General features: G+C 33.5%; 1 protein-coding gene across 1 annotated transcript; it reads right to left on the bottom strand.

Moving 5' to 3' along the window:
• Positions 1-2,565: 2,565 nt before the first annotated feature.
• On the bottom strand, positions 2,566-15,966 carry LOC117984785 (phospholipase A1 member A). The gene is made up of 7 exons (XM_034971436.2): positions 15,708-15,966; positions 8,991-9,132; positions 8,100-8,325; positions 7,691-7,871; positions 6,367-6,558; positions 4,991-5,159; positions 2,566-4,024 (listed from the first exon to the last, which is right to left on the bottom strand). Exons 1-7 carry the CDS (start codon positions 15,763-15,765, stop codon positions 3,925-3,927), a joined length of 1,068 nt encoding a protein of 355 aa, XP_034827327.1. The 5' UTR covers positions 15,766-15,966; the 3' UTR covers positions 2,566-3,924.
• Between the last annotated feature and the right edge of the window lie 4,128 nt (positions 15,967-20,094).

Here is a 20,094-nt window from a genome sequence, read left to right as displayed (position 1 = left end):
ATTTTAAAAATATAGGTACTTAGGTACCTAAAGCTAGCAGTAAGCTGTGTGTGATTGAATTGTAAATTCATACTATAAATAAATAATATAACTTAAATAATACTTATATCTATATAAGTATTCTTGCAAGAAAGCACTGACTGGTCAATTACTGATTAGAATCATATTTAGGAATTTGCTTTGAAAGTCCTCACGTAAGCTGTAAATATAATTTGATGCTTCTATTTTATGAAGCTGAAAATTAGCTCATTTGTAGGTTAATGGATTAGTTTTATAATTTTATGGCCTTTTTGTTTGTACACTGATTCTAAAAAAAACTACCATAGGTCGATTTTTTTAGAATTAGTGTAACTGTCATTTTAGTGTGGATTTTTCAATCGCCAAATAACATTATCTGAGGCATGACGTTTTGTTCATTTCAGTTTGTGTATTGAAAATCTGTAAGTAAGTATAATTTGTTTATTTTGCGATTGAAAAATTAGCCTTAATTTACATTTCTTTGAGTAAGTAATTGTTGTTGTGTAAAAAGTTAAGAATAAGATTTTGTCGAATTCATAACTTTTTGCTATTTCCTGTACCTAGAGTTTAATTTATATTTATCAGATCATTAATATTATTTTAATTATCGTTAGTATCTTAGTAGGTACTTATGTGTAGGTATAATATCTCTATGTACAGTAAATTAAATATACATATAAAACCGCTTGATATGCATCGTAATGGTAGACTGTAAAATGTAAATACTACGAAGATAAGTATTCGTACATAAAAAAGATTTTATTTATATTATGCAATCATTTAGTAGCTAAAAAAATTTAAAATATGATAGCTAAGTTTTGAGCCTAATAAAATATATAATAAATATCTGTGATGATTATATAAATTATTAAGAACAGAACAATTTTTCAAAACTTCAACAATTTAATGATTATAATATTAGTACGTAGGTATGGAGTTTATTCACTGTAAAAGTATTATTTTTTGCTAATGATATTTTTGTCATTTTTTAAACGTTGCCATCGTAGCAATGTCTAGTTTCAAACAGGCCTACAAATTGTTATAATGTAAAATACAAATTATTAAAATATAGCCTTAATTGTTATGGATTAAAAGCCAGCGCATGCCAGACATTCGTTATTTTATAAAAGCTGAAAGTTTCTCTGCGTATTGTCCCTAACACTGGGAGGAGAATTATATCTACGACATAAACGTCTCGTGTATAAAAGCACCTTTAGTAATTGTCTGATTTTAACATTTTGTCAATACCACCAAATAAACATAAAAAAACATTCACATGACTTTTTATGGTCTTAAGTATTAAAATACATTTCTACGTACCTATATATAGCGACGTATATTTTTAGTTGTAAGCGATTGTTTTTGTGGTCATCTTCGAAAATGTAAGACTTGATGATTTGCCACCCATTCGTTATACTTAATTACGTCGTGTGCCAAGTATTAGTTATTATAATGACATAATTTTTGTATTATATCTAGACATAAAAACTGTTTTGTTTAATAAAATTAATTAGATAGGTAGTTAAATCCAAAATTGGATATGATAAAATATAATTTAATATTTATCCCATTTTATAAACTGTAGTAAGTACTAAGTACCTACTTGAAGAATGTAGATACCTACCCAAATAGAATTAAGAGAAAGAGGGAAATGGCCTATGGAGTATTTTTCTTCTCATGTTATTATTATAATATATTTATTGTATTAAAAATGTATAAAATTGTTTCACAAAACTTTTAACAGTTGACCCGCCACGTCTTGGCTCCGTTTATACCGTTAGTAATCTTTGTTTTCATTGGTAAGTTAAAAGTTCAATATTTTTATGATAGTATAATTATAGTGTAGATATCTAGTAGGTACAGTACCTATCTCCTGTGTTCCTGACGTTATTATTTATACGAAATCAAACTCTTCACTTATGAGCTAAAAAAATGTTTGTTTTAAAACAAAGTGTCCACTAGCAATTAAACTTGCAGAAATCAGGTATCGGAAGTAACTTGCACTGTGCTAATACTTGCATAAATTTTCCAATTGAAAAACTTTTTTTGTTGAAAGTATTACAATAAAACTAGCCTTATCTAATTAGGTACTATGAAAATCATGCCCGCGTGGAATGGTGCCAAAAATACTGACTGCATTTCCGCACTGGACTTTCAAATGAGCCTTTGACTGACTTTTTACAAGTGTTTGCACAGTGCAATTAACTTGCCAAAGCTGACATCTGCGATCGCTAGTGGACACTTGGCTAAATGTTGTAAATAATAATATGAAGTTTATTCAATGAACACATTATCTTCCGCAATATATATGTTTGAAATTTTAAATTTGTTTTATTGTTGGTTTTCCTTTTCTTTTTGTCACTTTTTTAATAAGTGACAATGCATATCTGATATTTCTAAAAAAACGTGTACCAAATAATAAAATAAGATCAATAAGAAGAAGATTTATTTTAAATTATTGAACCTCTTTATTTATTTAATAGATAAATAAATAATGAATCACACGCTTGATTTAAAATAGTTAATTATGAAGTTGTAAGCGCTATTTTTGTCAACTATTAATATAAAATTAAACTATTACAACACGTACAGTGGGATATGGGTATACCTAAATAATGGGAATTAAAGTATAATATCAACTTTTTTTGTTGTTTAAGGCATTTAAGTAATGACAATTCCCTTAATATACAGATACAGCGCAAGCGCATCATCTACTTACTGGTAATCATTACTTCTAAGCACAATGCTAAAAAATAATTTTATAAATAGGTATATCACCTAAAAAGTATAAATAAATAATTTAAAGAAATAGCAGAACTTTGAACAAAACAGAATTGAAATCAACGTAAAAAATTAGGCTGATCTTTAATTCGATCCTGTCTTTGAAATACAGTATTTAATAGGGGTTATAATAAAGTATACTTTTAGTTAAGTAACTAAAATTATTTTATTTATTTATTCGGATACAAGTTTTCCCATTCCTGCAATCTCACCAGGTAGTAAGTGATGATGCAGGTGGCAGATGGAAGCTAAAAAATCATAGTTTTTGACCCTTGGTTGAATTTCCAATTAACATAATATAAGGTACCCTTTAAAATGTTTCAAAGAATAGAACGAATTGCAGGTCACAATTAAGTAAAATGTCTTTGGTCACCATGTACAAGATTTTAATCAATATGAGTAGGTACCTCTGAATTTTTAAAACAGCAAATTCAATCTTCGTATTAACACGCGCTTAGTTATTAAATGATTATATTATAAATTTATGAATAGATATGCATAGCATTTACCTTTCAAAGTCAGACACTTCCACCACTTATTATTTATTTACTAACCTAATATTCCGATATTCTCGAATAATATCGAGTATGACCGGCTACAACGCACTTAAGTATATTATATCTATTAATCGGAGTCTGTCCATGCGCCGTTCGGGGTCCTTTTTTATTCACGAGTTCTATATTTAGTTAAGAGCTACAAATAAGTAAGTTGTAGCCGGTAGGTATATTATAAGTATACCTATTGATATCATTATAAATAGGGTTACTTACTTCTAATATACCGGGAATATTTATAAATCTCTCACTTCCACTTCACACTATATTCCATTATTCTTATATTTTAACAAATCCCTTAAAACTTATAAATAATATATTTAATACTTAGCATTAGCACGTCACAGACAAAATATTATTTTAAGGCAGACAGGTATAATTAATGAATTTTGTAATAAAGCCAATTTGTACAAAAATAGAAAGATAAAAAGGAATCTAATATAATAGCTACAATAACATCATTATCACTTTCATTACGTATCTACGTGAGGTAGGAACTAAATTATTATTGGCAATATAATGACGGCACGGAAGAGGTTGAGTTAAATCACATTTCCAATTGTATCTTCCATCAACTATACGACACAGATCGCAACCGCCTGGCTTTTCCTGGAAAACCTCTAGCGTAGGGCGGATTCGCATTAGTGGTGACGTAATACACTCCTCGCGCTCTGGAAACAATATTTTTTATTATTCGACGTAACCGTGCATTTACATAATATTCGCCCTCGCGACCGATAGCGCATATTTATACACATGCATAATCTCGCGATTCTTATAATCTGCTGACACAGAGGTATTCACTCTGCGGGACGAAAGTGTGAAGGTGTGGTTCAACGGGAGGACCAACAAATTGCTGAAACGCATCGGCAGTTCCTCTGGTGCTGCAAATGTTCATGGGCGGCGGTAATTACGTAACATCAGATGACCCGCTTGCTTGTTAGCTCGCTATTTCTATTTTTTTTAAAGGCGTCTCGCGTCTCGTTTGCGCCTCGTGTATAGGTAAGTACCATCATGAGTGTCACCTAATTTCAAGTGACAACGCGAGTGACAAATATAGATGTTGCGAGGGAAACTGAACGAACAAGGCAATTTTATTTTTTATTTTTTTATTAGTTTATCAAATCCATATAGTCCGTACAAAATGACTCCTCACGCGCCATTTTAACTGTCAAGTCAAAAGTACGGTTCACCTTTAAAATAAGGACTAAAATCGTATTTTAGACTTGAAAAATTTTACGCGTTATCCTACCCATCTTTGATATCGCATCTCACGGCATTCAGAACACCAAACCATTGGAAAATTAAATTATTTGACGACTAGCTTATTAAAGATTCAAAAGCACTGTAAAAGTTTACTTGAATACTTACAAATATATTCTTCTCTATATTCTATTCCAAAGGACGTAAAGTTATATTATGTAAGTAGACCTGAACTAGTAATACTTACTTACTGAGTAGTAGATATACTTAAACCTTAATCGATTGCGGAAGCCAAATAGTAGTCGCTCTGTCTAAAAACTACTAGGTACTTAGCCTGTCAAATCGGTGAGCAGGCCCAAGCTAAAATTCTGTAGAGTAGTATTGACAGAGGGAAATATTTGGTACCTAACACCGCAGACAAGATTTGCACTTACTTATGTGTAACGTGTTCACCCATGAGCACGTACTCCGTGTCCTTGGGTTCGCACCAGCCAATGAGGTAGGAAAAGAGATTAGGACACGGACCCGCCCAGAAACCAACCCGGCTATTGATGGACTCGATGAAGTATGGAGTTACTTTTGTGTGGTCGCAGGATAGAGTCTCTGGAATTCAAAGTGGCGATTTGATTATTACAGGTTCAGAAAAAATATACCTATAATGCTACACCACATATTGTGGGTGACACGATGAACGGTAGAACACGTCATAAAAATTCTGCTAATGTTCTCTACACCATTTTATTCTCTAGATAAATCACCTTTTTAACGCCATCTATTTCATATTACTTGAATTAAGTAACACGGTCTTCTGCGGTGAGCGAAGTCTAACGGGGGCATGGCCTCGAGATTGGGCCTGACTTGGTAGTTTCCACTTTCCGAAGGAACACATCTAAGTAGAATACACAAAGATGGCGCTTTTCGATACGAATAGGATCAACGCAGACCAAGCGACAATCTGTGAGAGTAGGCTTGATACAGAGTGTAGTCCAATCGTGGTTCAATCTAAACTTGCCTCATAACGGTTTGCGCAGGTCATAAACTAAGGATTAAAATAGGTAATTATACACTAGCTCGACTTGAGATCTGTTTTTGTACAATGCATATTGCGTATTCATATGCCTCACATGTTCCGATTGGACTACTTACGTATTTTGCGCGCACTATAACAATATTTGCAATGAATTGTTCTGAATATTTGCTTAGGTACCTACCTACTTAATATTAATTATTTGCTAATATAATACCTAATTATTGTGGTTTCACTCTAAATACCAGAATCTACTTTATGAAATCAGAGCGAACTCAAACCGGCCAAGTGCGAGTCAGGCTCGCGCAATGAGGGTTCCGTACTACAGTCGTATTTTTTCGACATTTTGCACGATAATTCAAAAACTATGATGCATAAAAATAAAAATAAAATCTGTTTAAGAATGTACAGGTGAAGACCTTTCATATGATACCCCACTTGATATAGTCACTCACTTCGAAAGTTGAAAATACCTACTAATTATTAGTTCATGACCACGATTAATTTTTTTTTTTGTGTGATCTAACCCTAAGTTCACGGTTTTCAGATTTTTCTCCAAATGTCAGCAATAAGATCTACCTACCTGCCAAATTTCATGATTCTAGGTCAACGGGAAGTACCCTGTAGGTTTCTTGACAGACAGACAGACAGACAACAAAGTGATCCTATAAGGGTTCCGTTTTTCCTTTTGAGGTACAGAACCTAAAAAAACTAGACTTTACGTTATTAATAGTGAGAGGTCCTCGAGTGCAAAACACTAAATATAAAATGTAAAATCCTTACGAAAAATCGTATCATGTGCACATCCAGGTTGACTGGAGCCTCCGTTGACGTAGAAGTCGGCGTGACCATTCGGACCCCATTGCCCAAGGATGCCAGCGCCCGTGTGCACAATATCTACGAACAACGCGTCCGTGTAGTCCAAGTCACGGGATCTGTTGTTGCCCATGTAGAAGAATATGGTAGGATCTAGACCTGGAGTGACAGATTACGTAAATACTGAAAAATATTACAACGACATAATATTTAATAGGTACCCTACAATGAGTAAATATTTATTTATACTAATCTAAAGCAATATCGTAAAGAAATAGATCAAATTTTGTGATTTTGGAAAGGTAATAGTATTAGATATACTGTGTTGATAGTTGTTCAACCTAGGTGAAGTCGGTGCTGGCTGCTAGTAGCAACATAAAGACACGTACTCATACCATAAAATATTATAGGTATAAGTACCTGCCTATCATTGATGCCTACCTATCGTGAAATGTACCTAAGGTGTAACTTTTGCTTACGAATTTATCGAACTGTATTTAGATAAAAAATATAAATACAGTTCACAACACAAAACACAATCGCGTAGAAATTTTTTGTTTTCAGTATCCGATATCCATCTCCAGATTGTAACCTCTGGTATCTCTGTGCCAAACTTCAAGATGATTTCAGCGGTGGAACTGCGAAAAGTTGGCACACAGACCACACACTCTACATACTTTTTAATAATATAGTTTGGAGTGGATTGTACTTTCATTTCAATTAAGGCAAAGATAAATAATTTAAATAATATAAAATTGAATAATTATTTTTCCGGCTTAGTTATTACTTAAAACCTTGGCAAGCATTGCTTAATATACATAATACTTAGTGTACTACTCTTGTAATTACCGCTTAGTATTATTGGTGCCACGATTGGTGCTGCGGTTTTAGCAGCTTCGCAACGAGTAATTTGAGATAAATAATATAGTCGTCAAATAGCAGTTTCTCAAGTTTCAATAGAAAATACTATATTTATTGATATTTTATAATCACCACAAAACGTAACTTAAAACTTACTTTAAATGCCATCATTATAATAATATTATTTTGTCATTTACCTGAGAAGGCACATAATTAGTCGCGTAATATTTACAAAATATTGAAAATAATTCTTGGGAATAATATAAAAGGGTATCCGCCTACCTAATCGGTTATTACATGGTTAGGTACTAGGTACTAACGCGAAACAACGATTGCCGCACCGTTAGATTCGGCTGCTTTTGCAGGTCGCCGGGTAATATATTATTACATCTATCCAAACAAAAATGCTACTTAAACTACTTTAACTTACCAGTAATTCGGCCAAGTTTTCCTTCAGCAAGGTGGTTGGCAACAAGACCCAGGATATGTGCACCAACACTATAGCCAATAGTGTGAATTTTCTCCGGACGAATTGACTTCACGGGGTGGTACTGTAGATACTCCACCAGTTGAGCTATGCACATGCTTGCGAAACGCGGTGCCCACTCTATCTGAAACACAGATGTAATTAAGTTCGAATAAAACAATTTTTTATAGTCTTTGATAAATCATATTCGATAAGTTTTCGAATTTAGTTGTTTCTGCAACTCGATCCATTATTGTTTTGGTTAAAAGTGGCTGAACTGGAAACTGTGTGTTTATATCGTTCTCTATTCTATATTATCTTCCCTCAGGTAACAAAAAATATGTGCACTTATTTTACAATAATAACTACCAACCTGACTAAGACAAGGTTCTTTAACAAGAGGCCCATAATCGACGATTATTATATTGTAATTGCCTCTTTTGAAATACGCTTGTCTCATATCCGTACTGGGGGACAAATTTCTTCCACCCCCAAATCCGTGAACGACTATTTTTGTAGGATGTTTTGCATTGAACCTTGAATATGTGAGCGAGTCATTATCAAGTGTGTTTAATAACTCGCCTTTCTCTTGGGTCGATCTGGAAAAAAAACAGGACAATCATGTGAGTGACCTTCAGTAAGTAACTATCGTAATATTTAAGAATGACGCATTTTTTAAATTAGAGTTATTATAACAAATTTACCAGAGGATGAATGCATTAATCTAGAAACGGTATGATGGTAAGTAGGTAAATAAATAAAAAGAAGTTTATTTCAAGAAGTACTTAACCACTAATACACGGAATTACGCTAAAATTAAGATCTAAGTAAGGACTAAATAAAGGAAAAGTTATGTAAACCACTACTGCATGGTTTCTACGCTAACTGAAACCCTGAAACCTTGCAGCAAGAGCAGTCGAGCATACTGACTATCATGCTCACGACTCTCTTGGAGCTGTACTGGCCCGTAGGTATCCGGTTCACTAAGAGTACCTACGCATCTTTTGCGCTTGACTGAATAAATAATGATATTTTGACATAGAGAGTAGGCACATGGGAGCTTCTTAAAAATTCCATACCCTTATTATAGCATCATGCTGGGCTGTTTAAGTAAAACATAAGAAGGCCTGTAGGTACTATGTAGGTAGATATTGTATAGCTATAAGTAGATTTGTGTGTAATGTTTTTTACGACGACAACCTTTTCAAAAGCTAGTCCAATAAAAAATAGTACTTAATATGTATTAATCTAGTTTGTTACGTACCTGGTATATAAATAATAGAGCATGTTTGGGTGAGGACATGTGAATGGTGGTGGAATACATGATCCTGTTTTGAATAGATCTTTTATTGATTGAGCTTTCTTCCTCTCTTCTTTTACTTCATTTTGTTCCTGAGTTTTCAGTACTGAAAGAGAGTTCATATTATAATACTAGCTGATGCCCGCGACTTCGTACGCGAGGGTTTAGGTTTTTTAAAAAATCTCGTGGGAACTCGTTGATTTTCCGGGATAAAAAGTAGCCTATGTCACTCTCCAGGTCTATACCCATACTAAAAATCACGTCAATCCGTTGAACCGTTGCGACGTGATTGAAGGACATACAAACACACTTTCGCATTTATAATAAGGATACTGATTTAAGTGATTGCGCATCTATCGCTATATCTATAGTTATAAATCGTGAATTCCTCGATGGTTATATTGTAGAGTAAATATATTTTTTGTACGAATATACGAATAGATAATTAATTACCTATTACATAAATGCAATTAAAATACGAAATTGTATAATATTTAAGTGTATTCCTAGTAAGGTCATTAAAACAACAATTATTCATTAAACAAGTAAGTAGGTAAGTGCTATTCGGAAAAAGTTAAGGCGAATTCATACGCGAAGTGCGTATGAATTTTCCATGTTCGTAGGTATGCGCTCTCTTACAGAAAGAGCTAGATTGCTTCTTGATGATTAAATCAAGTTTTTGAATAAAATATTTATACTTAACTTTGTATTAGAGATGTGTACCTAATGAAACTTAATTACCATTTGAATTTTGAGACCCACACACGATAGTTTTGATGCGGTTTAAATTGTTATAAGGCTACGGCTTGGTTTAGCTTTATTGTGCAGGATTGTGCTATTCCGCGGCCGTGAAATTTTGGAGCTGTCGGCGCATTAGCACCGTTGCGGCACGCGATCTCTTGAATTACTTGACGCAATGTCTGTAATTCACTCAACCGTGTCCAGTCCGGGCACGGGCCCAGTGTTAGTTAAATCAAGCCTTGGTCAACTCTTAACTTAATCAGCTAGTAATAAATATAGCATCAATCGGGGTCTATTCATAATAATTATGATCTGTAGAATACGATGCTGACTTCTTCTGCTGCGAATTGTGTACGATAGAGCATGGAAATCTTATTCGTGGAAAGGGAGCCGTAAACTTGCGAAACGACATAAGTATTATTTCAAAAACTTAACACAAAGATACTTTTCTACGGTTGACGGAAGCAGGAGTGAAGGGTATTTGGGTAAACGTGTTGCATTGTTTCATGTTGTTAACAGCCAGACCGTAAAGACTGAATTGCTTTATTCGTGACTACATTCCGACAAAGCGCTACATGTTTTTGACCATTTGATTCACGCTGGTTTATCCATTAGAATCCACAGACCACTAAGCTGTATTAGAATCAAAGCGGTTGTTCTCATTTGCATAACTATTTAGGTAGGTACGTTCCCATAGTTTTTCATTGCTTTTCGGCCTCCTAGTGTTTTGTTTTAATGTCTTGTAATGTTAATGTATAGGGTAGCTAATTATTATCTAATCTATAATATTACATAAAACTATACTTACCTACCTAAAATCATTTTGTAAAAATAATGTGTTCTAGAATGTCGTTATGATTTTATAGTTTTTAATTTTACGATGTAGTGCAATATATTAAGCCTGATCTAGATATACTTAGCATTGACCTGCAAGGTCTATGTATAATAAATAAGTATTTATTGCATAAATATTTCCTGTATTTAAAGATATCCCTAACGGACAAGCATTTACTAAACTCGAAAAAATTCGGCGCGGATTCCAGAAAGTTCAAATACCAAGATAGGTATTATCCTTTACTCTGTGACTGTACAAAGTGGAAAATGTGACTGATTCAACGCGAATTATTCAATTTAGTAGAGCTACTTGTGGTGCTGAAATAATAAATAGAGCGCAGCAATACTTGCAACTATATTTCTGTCGAATGTTTGATGCGTCTGTTGAATGCATCTTTCATGCTTAAAAGTACGTTCAGATTTTAATAAAAATAAGAATCTGCACTAATATAGGGGAAGAAAGAGGCTATGTGTTATGTAGGTATGTACCTAACTATGTCAAAATTTCATCTTAGAAGCGAAGCCGAACGGATCAGCTAATAACTTAATAAGTAAAGCCAAGTATTTGGCATCATACAAGATGTAACAATAAACAGGCATATTACGCAAAAACATCACAAAAACGGTTACAATGAATATAATAGCGACATGAGAAGTTTATGCAATAGCTTATCAGGTTTCCCACAGATGTCCAATATTTTATGATCTTTCTGTGAGAATGTTTTCCTTGTCATAACGTATCTGATATTATTGGATGTCTAAATGATTATAATTCAAAGTGCGGCAGGTCAGGAGACTTTCACTTTCTGTTTAATCGTTTCCATGTGACAGTCGTGGTTTTGATTGGATTCCTGTAAAAAAATCGTCCTTTTGTTTATTTATTGTAAGCATAATCTACTATGATAAACTTTCAGAATTTCAGATATATAATTCCAACAGGTTTGTGAGTTTTATTAAAAACAAATTATTATTAAATATTTTTTATTATTATTTTATCCCATATAATTCCATGTTTATCCTATAGGTAGGCTTATAAATATCGATTTGCAATTTATTTTGATCTTATTAGGGTATTCTCATAAAAGAAAATCTTGTTTTTCAACTCTTTTTTTTTAATTGAAAAAAAAAAGTTATTTAAAGTCGATTTACATATAGATGTACATTTCATATAATTTTTTAGAAAATGATATTTAATTGCTCAAAACGTTTTTTTTTTTTTTTTTTTTTTTTTTTTATTTATAACAAGCGTAGGTACACCAAATATTTACATTATTATTTTCTCGCCAAACTGGTGAGCCAGTTTGTTGGCGTATACGTAGGTATATACCTACCTACTGTGTTATTCAGAAAAGTTAGAGGTGTATGCTCGAGATTGAACTCCGGACCCCGAATAGGAGGCTGACATCATAACCAATAGGCTATCATCGCTCTATATATTATTTTAGGATACAGGGTGGAAAAATGAACGAGACATGCAGGAAAAGTAGGTACCTACATTAAATATTGAAAATATACCTCGGTACTGCTTACAGCTCTGAGTCCTACCACACAAACAGAGATACAGAGAAAATTTGAGTGTAAGGGTTCTTTGTTTTACTTCGGAACCCTAAAAATGAATATTCATACAAAGTTGTCGCAATATGAAAATCAATGGAATTTTTAATGTCTGCGATTGCAAAAGAAGTGATACATAGCTACATGACTAGAGTTAATTTGATTACCTCACTGCATTTCAAGGAGAATTTTCGACCTTACCAATGCAAATGGCTGACACCTATTGACAACTGAATTGAATAATTAAGAATTAGGTACATTACAAGTTACATTCGTGTCTATTTTTGAAAATTAACTATTAGGGTGCTATAATAAGGTAGGTACAACGTAATAAAGTTAGAGTTCCGTAGCATAAAAAAAAATTGGGATGCAATCTATCTATGCCAGGTAAAACAGATGGGCCATGAAAAGGCAGCAGACAGACACATTTTTGCATTTATATAATCTTAGTTTATTTCAAACCCCTATTTCACCCCCTTTGGGGTTGAATTTTCAAAAGTCCTTTCTCAGCGGATGCCTACGTCATAATAGCTATCTGCATGCCAAATTTCAGCCTGATCCGTCTAGTAGTTTGAGCTATGCGTTGATAGATCAGTCAGTCAGTCACCTTTTCTTTTATATATTTAGATCAGTATATATGTACATCATAACTATTCTATCATTATCATAATTATTATGCTAATGTACTTAAATGGCCACAACTATTGCGCCTTCTTAAAATATTTTTTGGCTCATTTTATTACAACTTCTTCGGGGAATTTCATTAGGTAAAAAGAGATTTTTCAAAAATTGTCATGATAAACATGTCTTGCATAACAATTGAGACCGTCGACCTACAAAGACACGTTATTTTTGTAGCCATTTTCTCTCGTGTTAACGCATCTTGCGTTGGATTGCATAATTAATGTATGCACCTGTTATCGTGTAAGTGTAGATAAAAAATGATAAGTGAGGAAGCCCACACTACACAAAAGAAGAATCTGCTAGTAATTGTTTGTTTTTTAACATTTTTTTTTTTTTAATTCTTTATATAATTTTACGCTTGACATCCTAAAACTCTGTTGAGTTTGTATGGATGTTGCACATTCCTCTTATAAAACTAAACTAAACTAGATAATAACTAAGTACAATCAGTTTTAATGGGCGTTATTGCATAAAAAAAATATTATACACATTCAAAAATAAAAGGTGAATTTAACACCTAGAGGTATTCTTATATACTAACTTTGTTAGTACCTTTGTGTGTAAAAGAGTGCGTATGTAGAGAGAATGAAGTAGTAAGTAGTTAGTGAAATAGGTATAACAAAATATATCTCTATAATCCCTATTTTAATCTTGCAAATACGAAAGTGTCTGTCTGTCTTCTAGCTTTTCACGGCCCATCCGTTTTACTGGTTTTGACCGAATAAAAGAGTCTACCCTATACCATACCTTGCTTTCTTCTATCATACCTATTATATTTATATTCGGCGGAGCCTCGATAGCTCAACGGTTAAAGGAGTGAACTGAAATCCGAAAGACCGTCGATTCAAACCCTACCCGTTGCACTACTGTCGTACCTTCTCCTACCACAAGCTTTACGCTTAGTTGGAAGGGAAAGAAGAATATTAGTCAGCATGATTTACTTGGCTAATATATATTGATGGCTAATCTAATACTAGGTGCAACCTAAATGTAATTCAAAGCAGGCGATGAATACCGCACAATTTGCACTACTTAGTACCGGTGCCATCTTATACGCTGTGAGAGCAAAGAATTATGCAACGAGCAATGCCGACTCACTTTTGTAACGTAACCTACTCGGAAGTGGCGCGTGCGCAACGCGCCTCCGTTCTGCATGCTTCATTTCGTTTTCTTATAGGTAAAAATATCGATTATTTCACTGCATTCTATTATTAATTCACCGAAAAATGTAAACAGTAGGTAACTATTTTAATATTATGCATTTAATTTAAAAAACTGTATATTTTGTTTTAGTTTATAAAATTCATACTTCCATGCTAATATTAGGTATACTTAAATCCGAAAGTATGGGTTTGTTTGTTATTACTTTACGCTTCAATTACTTGAAGTAGTTAGTCGAATATATAAAAATTATTAAAATAAACCAACCTGTGGTAGGTACGTAACCTTAACAAAAAATAGGGTTATTTATCGATAAGGTTGTGTTATTAATGTAAGTTCTGATTGGTATTTGAATTTTAATGGTGTCAGGTTACAAGTAAAGTACTACTACTTGTTTATAAGTTAGGTACTAGCTGATGCCTGCGATTTCAGCTGTGTGGATTTAGGTTTTGAAAATCCCGTGGGAATTCTTTAATTTTCCGGGATAAATAGTAGCCTATGTCACTCTCCTGGTCTTTGACTATAGCCATGCAAGAAATCAAGTCGATCCATTGCTCCGTTGCGACGAGATTGAAGGACAAACCAACAAACCAATAAACCAACAAACCAACATACAAACACACTTTCACATTTATAATATGGGAACTGATTAAAGATTTTTGATAGGTAACATTCATTGTTATTGTGGTACGAAAGAGCGCAATTTTACTTTGTAATTCTTTGTGATGATCGTTATGTTTAAAATGTTCTATATTTAAATACATAAGTTATGTACTTAGCAATGTTGTTATTACTAATATTAGGATTTTTAAAAAAATACGGCTGAGTTTGTTGTGGGCTTTTTGTCAAACTAGGACGCTTTTAGACCTCTCAAATAGTAAGTAATACCTACAATGGTATTTAATTTGAATAAGGCTAAAAGGTTTAAAGGCTTTGACTTTGAGTTTACACCTACGATTCTCGACCCAATTTTTCAATAGCTAATTAAAATTTGTCAGAAACTTATTTATTAATAATTCTACAATTAAGTAGTTCAATCAGCATATCTCCCAAATTACCTTCTATCTTCCAAATAATCTTCTTCTAGGTGAATACTCCGACGTGAATAACGTCGGAGTATTCACCTAAAATAACAAGTAGGTACCTACCTACCTAATATTATGCAAACGATAATAGTAATTAGGACGGACGCATACCACATAGTAGAATAGGTTAACATTACTGCAACCTTTCATATGCAACGGACTATTTTCGCAACTACGTCTTGATGATTTTTTAATGAAATATTTACATTTAAGCCTATTATAAATTAAGTTATAACTACTTACGTACTCAAAATAATAATAAAATAAAGTAGCTTATTAATTACTTAATATTTATGTAAGTATTTAATACTATTCAGTATGATTTACGAAACTTTAAAATGATTACCAGTAGGTATAATTATTATTATACTAGCTGATGCCCGCGACTTCGTACGCGTGGATTTAGGTTTTTAAACATCCTGTGGGAACTCTTGAATTTTCCGGGATAAAAAGTAGCCTATGTCCTTCCCCGGGTTGCAAGCTACCTCTGTACCAAATTTCGTCAAAATCGGTAGAACGGTTGAGCCGTGAAAAGCTAGCAGACAGACAGACAGACAGACACACTTTCGCATTTATAATATTAGTATGCCTTAAATTAATTGTAAAAAAATTTATAAATTACCAGAAAATTGTAACGCAGTGATTCCAAAAACTAACAGCCACTGCGCATTGGTAACCATTTTTAATTTTGCACTATTTTTCACTATTTCCCAATTTTTTGTACTTAAATGTTAAATTTTTACCACTGAAACCACAAAATTGTCACAGATTTTATCAATTTTTGGAATACGCATGTAGATTTATTTACCAAAAACTTTTTGTTAGGGATAGGTCGTCAGATGCACGTGAGATGTATTAATTTGCGAAACCCATATACGTCTACCATGTGCGTAGTTGGTAAAGTCACTGGCAGCGAAAGTAAATGTAGGAACCTTGTTGTTGAGTTCCTTTTGCAAAACAAAGATAATAATATAATAATATTATGAGGCATTAGGTACCTACTAAATTAAACGTTTATGATATCAATTATTATAATTTATGTAATGAAGGTTTGTTTGTTTAAAAGCCTTTTTACCTTTTTGTAGGTAGGTGCGACATGAAAGATGGTTTTTAGTGGATGGTTGGTGGAGTTGGTTAGGATATTATTTTTCCTTTACTCACAGTTCATCTTTTAAGGTATTTAAAATAATTTAGACTACCTTAGTACCTACAGGACCTTAGTACCTTAGTAGGACATGGACTAAAAATAACTAAGTATCAAAAACACACACGTGCGCGTTTGTATTTTTTTTGTATGCACTCTACCTCTATTTAACATGCAAAATTAAAATAATTTTAATGTTTTGTATACCCATTTGCTATAATATTATTTATCCCTATTAATTCATCTTACAAGTTAGCAAGTTCATTTTACGTAATAAGCACTGCAATAGTGAGTAATAGCTCCTACGTCAAGGCAAACGCCTGTGTACCTAGTTCATTTTAAGCCTTATGCAGGAATTTTACTTTTTAGCAGCGGACGCTTATTCTAATTTTGTATAAAATTCATATTTGTTGCTTATCGTTTTAATAGTATATAACGTTTGACAAGTTTACGTATTTTTTACCCTTCTATACCTACGTAGGTAGCTACATATATCCACATCAACGCGCTTCATAAGTCCGCATATTTAGATCACAGCTCACCATTACGAATAATTAGGTATTGGCTAAACAATATCGTACTCGTAATATATACATAATATTATGTTATCTGTTGCGAGTAATGCAAAAAGAACAGGTAAACCTAAATTTACACGGATTAAGTTTAACATAAAGATCTTTGGGTGAAGTCGGAATATTACTTGTTTGAATTCTGCGTTTATCCGTGTATAACTAGATCGTTAGATGTTTAATTCAATTTAATTTAAAACATCTTTATTGCTTAATGCTATGACAATGAATAAAAATGCAGGATATGCTTAAAAACAAAGAGCGACCTTATCACTAACAGTGATCTCTTGCAGATAGAACTTATAGAAACTGCAAGACTGATGTTGTGTCACTTTAGGGCAATTTTTTTGATATTCGTCGTCCCGTTGTGCAGCTTCACCTACTCGACCTTCGCTCCACTCGGCTACTCGGCTCGCTTCATTCAGTACCCCCTTCTCGAGCTTCTGGCTTCGTGCTTTACAAAAACACTCTAGCCGTTGAATAGACAGACTGCGTGGAGTTGGGATGACCAGATTTAGTTATAGGCTACTTACTTACTATTAGGTTTTTAATTCCACTAATATTAGGTATTAGGAGTTGGTTAACCTTAGGTCTAGGTAATCGCCGAATTCAAAATTATTTCAGTTATTATTCGGACTTTATCAAAAGAGATTAGATAAAGTCCGCTTCGCAGCTTGAAGCGTGGACATGTTAGCTCTCTGAGTCTCCATTGATGTAAATAGCGCTCTTAATTATTATAACTTTGAAATTCAATACTATGATACCAAGTACCATCCCTAGGTACTAACAAAGAACATTATTTAAAAACTAAATTCCTTGAACGGGTCATTTAGTGTTAGGATAAAAATCAATTAATTTAGAGTTTAACCATAGTTTAATTACATTGAGTTGTGTTTATAAAACCGGTTACGAAGGTCAGATAGCAGTCGTGTCCTGTAAAAGTTGGTCACCCATCCAGTTACCGACTTGGGCAATGTTGCATGCCAATCGAAATCGAATGATATGCGACCAACATTTAGCGTAGGAGGAATTCAGGCCTAAGGTCATCCGCTATACTACGTAATTTTACCTTGAATATGAAGCCCTTTTCAATTTATTTTTATACTGATACAAAAATCCTTGTAAAAAAATTTCGCAAGAAACACACAATATTAGGCACTTGTTCCACCGCCGACGAAGAAACGACTAGCCATCGACTATATCGATTGACAATCGATGTATGATTCCGTGTCAATAAAAGAGATTTTAAATATAATATTAATAGTTGATCGCTGACTGTGCACTCGGTCGGCGAGAACTCTCTCTTCGCTAGTATGTTACAACGAATAGAGCTAACATTAGAAAAATACTCGCTCAGCGACGCTCTCTTGGCGGTCAAAACAGTCGTGTAGGAATTGAATACATGTCTCGGCATAGTATCCAAAGGGATCGGTACGAGTAATCGCCCGACGCACTCGCGCACTCGCTCATGGCCCAGCAACCAAATTATAAGTCTCTTCTCATTGCTCGTCAACTTGATTCTAATTTTTAGCTAAACTCGTTTCTCCCTTATCGTTGGTGGACGGACAAGAGCCTTAATAAATAATCAACCGTGAACTTACCTTATTCGACTAAACACTATACCTAACACATCTTACACAATTTATGACGAATAAAGGCTTCTATAAAATTAGTATAATGAAGGGGTTATGAAACTGCAGTAAAATTGAGGATGCCTATAAGGATATTGACAAAGTACAGGTGACTGTCGGTCTTATCCGTTTTGTGTAATAGGGTTTTACCTGCTTGTTACTTAACGTTCAGTGGAAACCAATTTTAATTCTCAATTGGACTTGATAGGTACTAAATTTCACTTTGGACTGTTGTCATTAATTGGCACCAGATAGCTTTATTAATAGTTATCTCATAAATAAATTATGAGATAGATTTTTTTATACTACAGGTAGGTTTAGTGAAAAATATATCAAAAAAATCTATGAGTAATGACAAAAATCATACTAAATTAATATAAATATATTAATATCCTTGATGCTTATTACTATAATATGTTTAAGTTAATCTTACTTGAGTATAAAACTACAAATACCGCCTCGAAACAGAAGGGTTCTAGATTTTTGATTCCTCTTTCATAGATAGCCGAAGAATTATGTAGGTACTATAAAGTTTATACTAATAAATCAATCATATCTATATTTGACAGAGTATATTTTCTGCGTGAAGGTCAATGTTAAATGAATTGCGGAAATAATGTTATTGCAAGGAAATCCATGTTTTTTTTTTGTTCTGTTTGGTTACTTCGCTAAGCGCTTATTACACTACACTGAATTAGGTCATCCTAAATGGTTTATTTACTTAATTTAGGCAAGTGTTATCGAATTTAGCAAGTAAGGATCCTAAAAAGTAACCTAATTAGGAAAAAGTATGGCTGCTATCGTCCTAAATCATTCAGCATCCTAATTAGGAGTGGATTTAGACAGGTGTAATAGCATTTACTCGTTTGATTGGTTCTGTCACTGCGCGCCTGCGACTGCGAGTGCACGTGTTACCATATTTTTACTTCGCGGGGAAAGCGGGTAGCAGGGGTTGGAATATTAAAGAAATGATTTTAGGGTTCCATGCCCGAAGGATGCCAACGGAACCCTATTACTAAACCTCCGCTGTCCGTCCATCTGTCTGTCAGTGAACTGTATCTCGTAAACCGTAGGTAGTAGGCAGAGTGTGGAAATTTTCACAGAATGTGTATTTCTATTGCCACTATAACAACAAATAATAAAAATATCAAAAGGGCCGCCATGACAAAAAAGTGTTATTTCTTGTACGAAACCCTTCGTGTACGAGTCCGACTCGCACTTGACCAACTTTTTTATTTTAATTTAAATTGAGCCAGCAGCGAGAGCTAGGGCAAGGCCAAGTTTTTGATGTCATTGTTGCACTCGACACGTCCGACGCCGTCGAACTTTATCTGTAAACTAATCCAGTGATAAATTAGGAAAGTGTGATCAGAAACATAAATTTGCTTCCCTTTCCAGAATTAGGATTCTGGAAAGGAAAGGAAATTTATTATAACCTACTTAGGATGTATTCAAACCTATTTAGGACGACTTAATTTAGTGTAATGTAATAAGCGCAAGCAGTATGAATTATAATATTATTTAAAAAAAACATAAAACAGTATGCTTCTAAAAACCTCTAAAAGAATGACAAATATTTCTTTTATTTGATATTAAATGAAATCAATATTATATACGGATATTTTTTCTCATTTTCCTGGAGTCGTTTCTAAATAATTCTCCTCC

This window comes from Maniola hyperantus, chromosome 8, assembly GCF_902806685.2.
Source record: "Maniola hyperantus chromosome 8, iAphHyp1.2, whole genome shotgun sequence".
Taxonomy (NCBI): Eukaryota; Metazoa; Arthropoda; class Insecta; order Lepidoptera; family Nymphalidae; genus Maniola; species Maniola hyperantus.
Note: the sequence above shows the minus strand (reverse complement) of the source record. Positions and strands in the feature narration are given on the sequence as shown.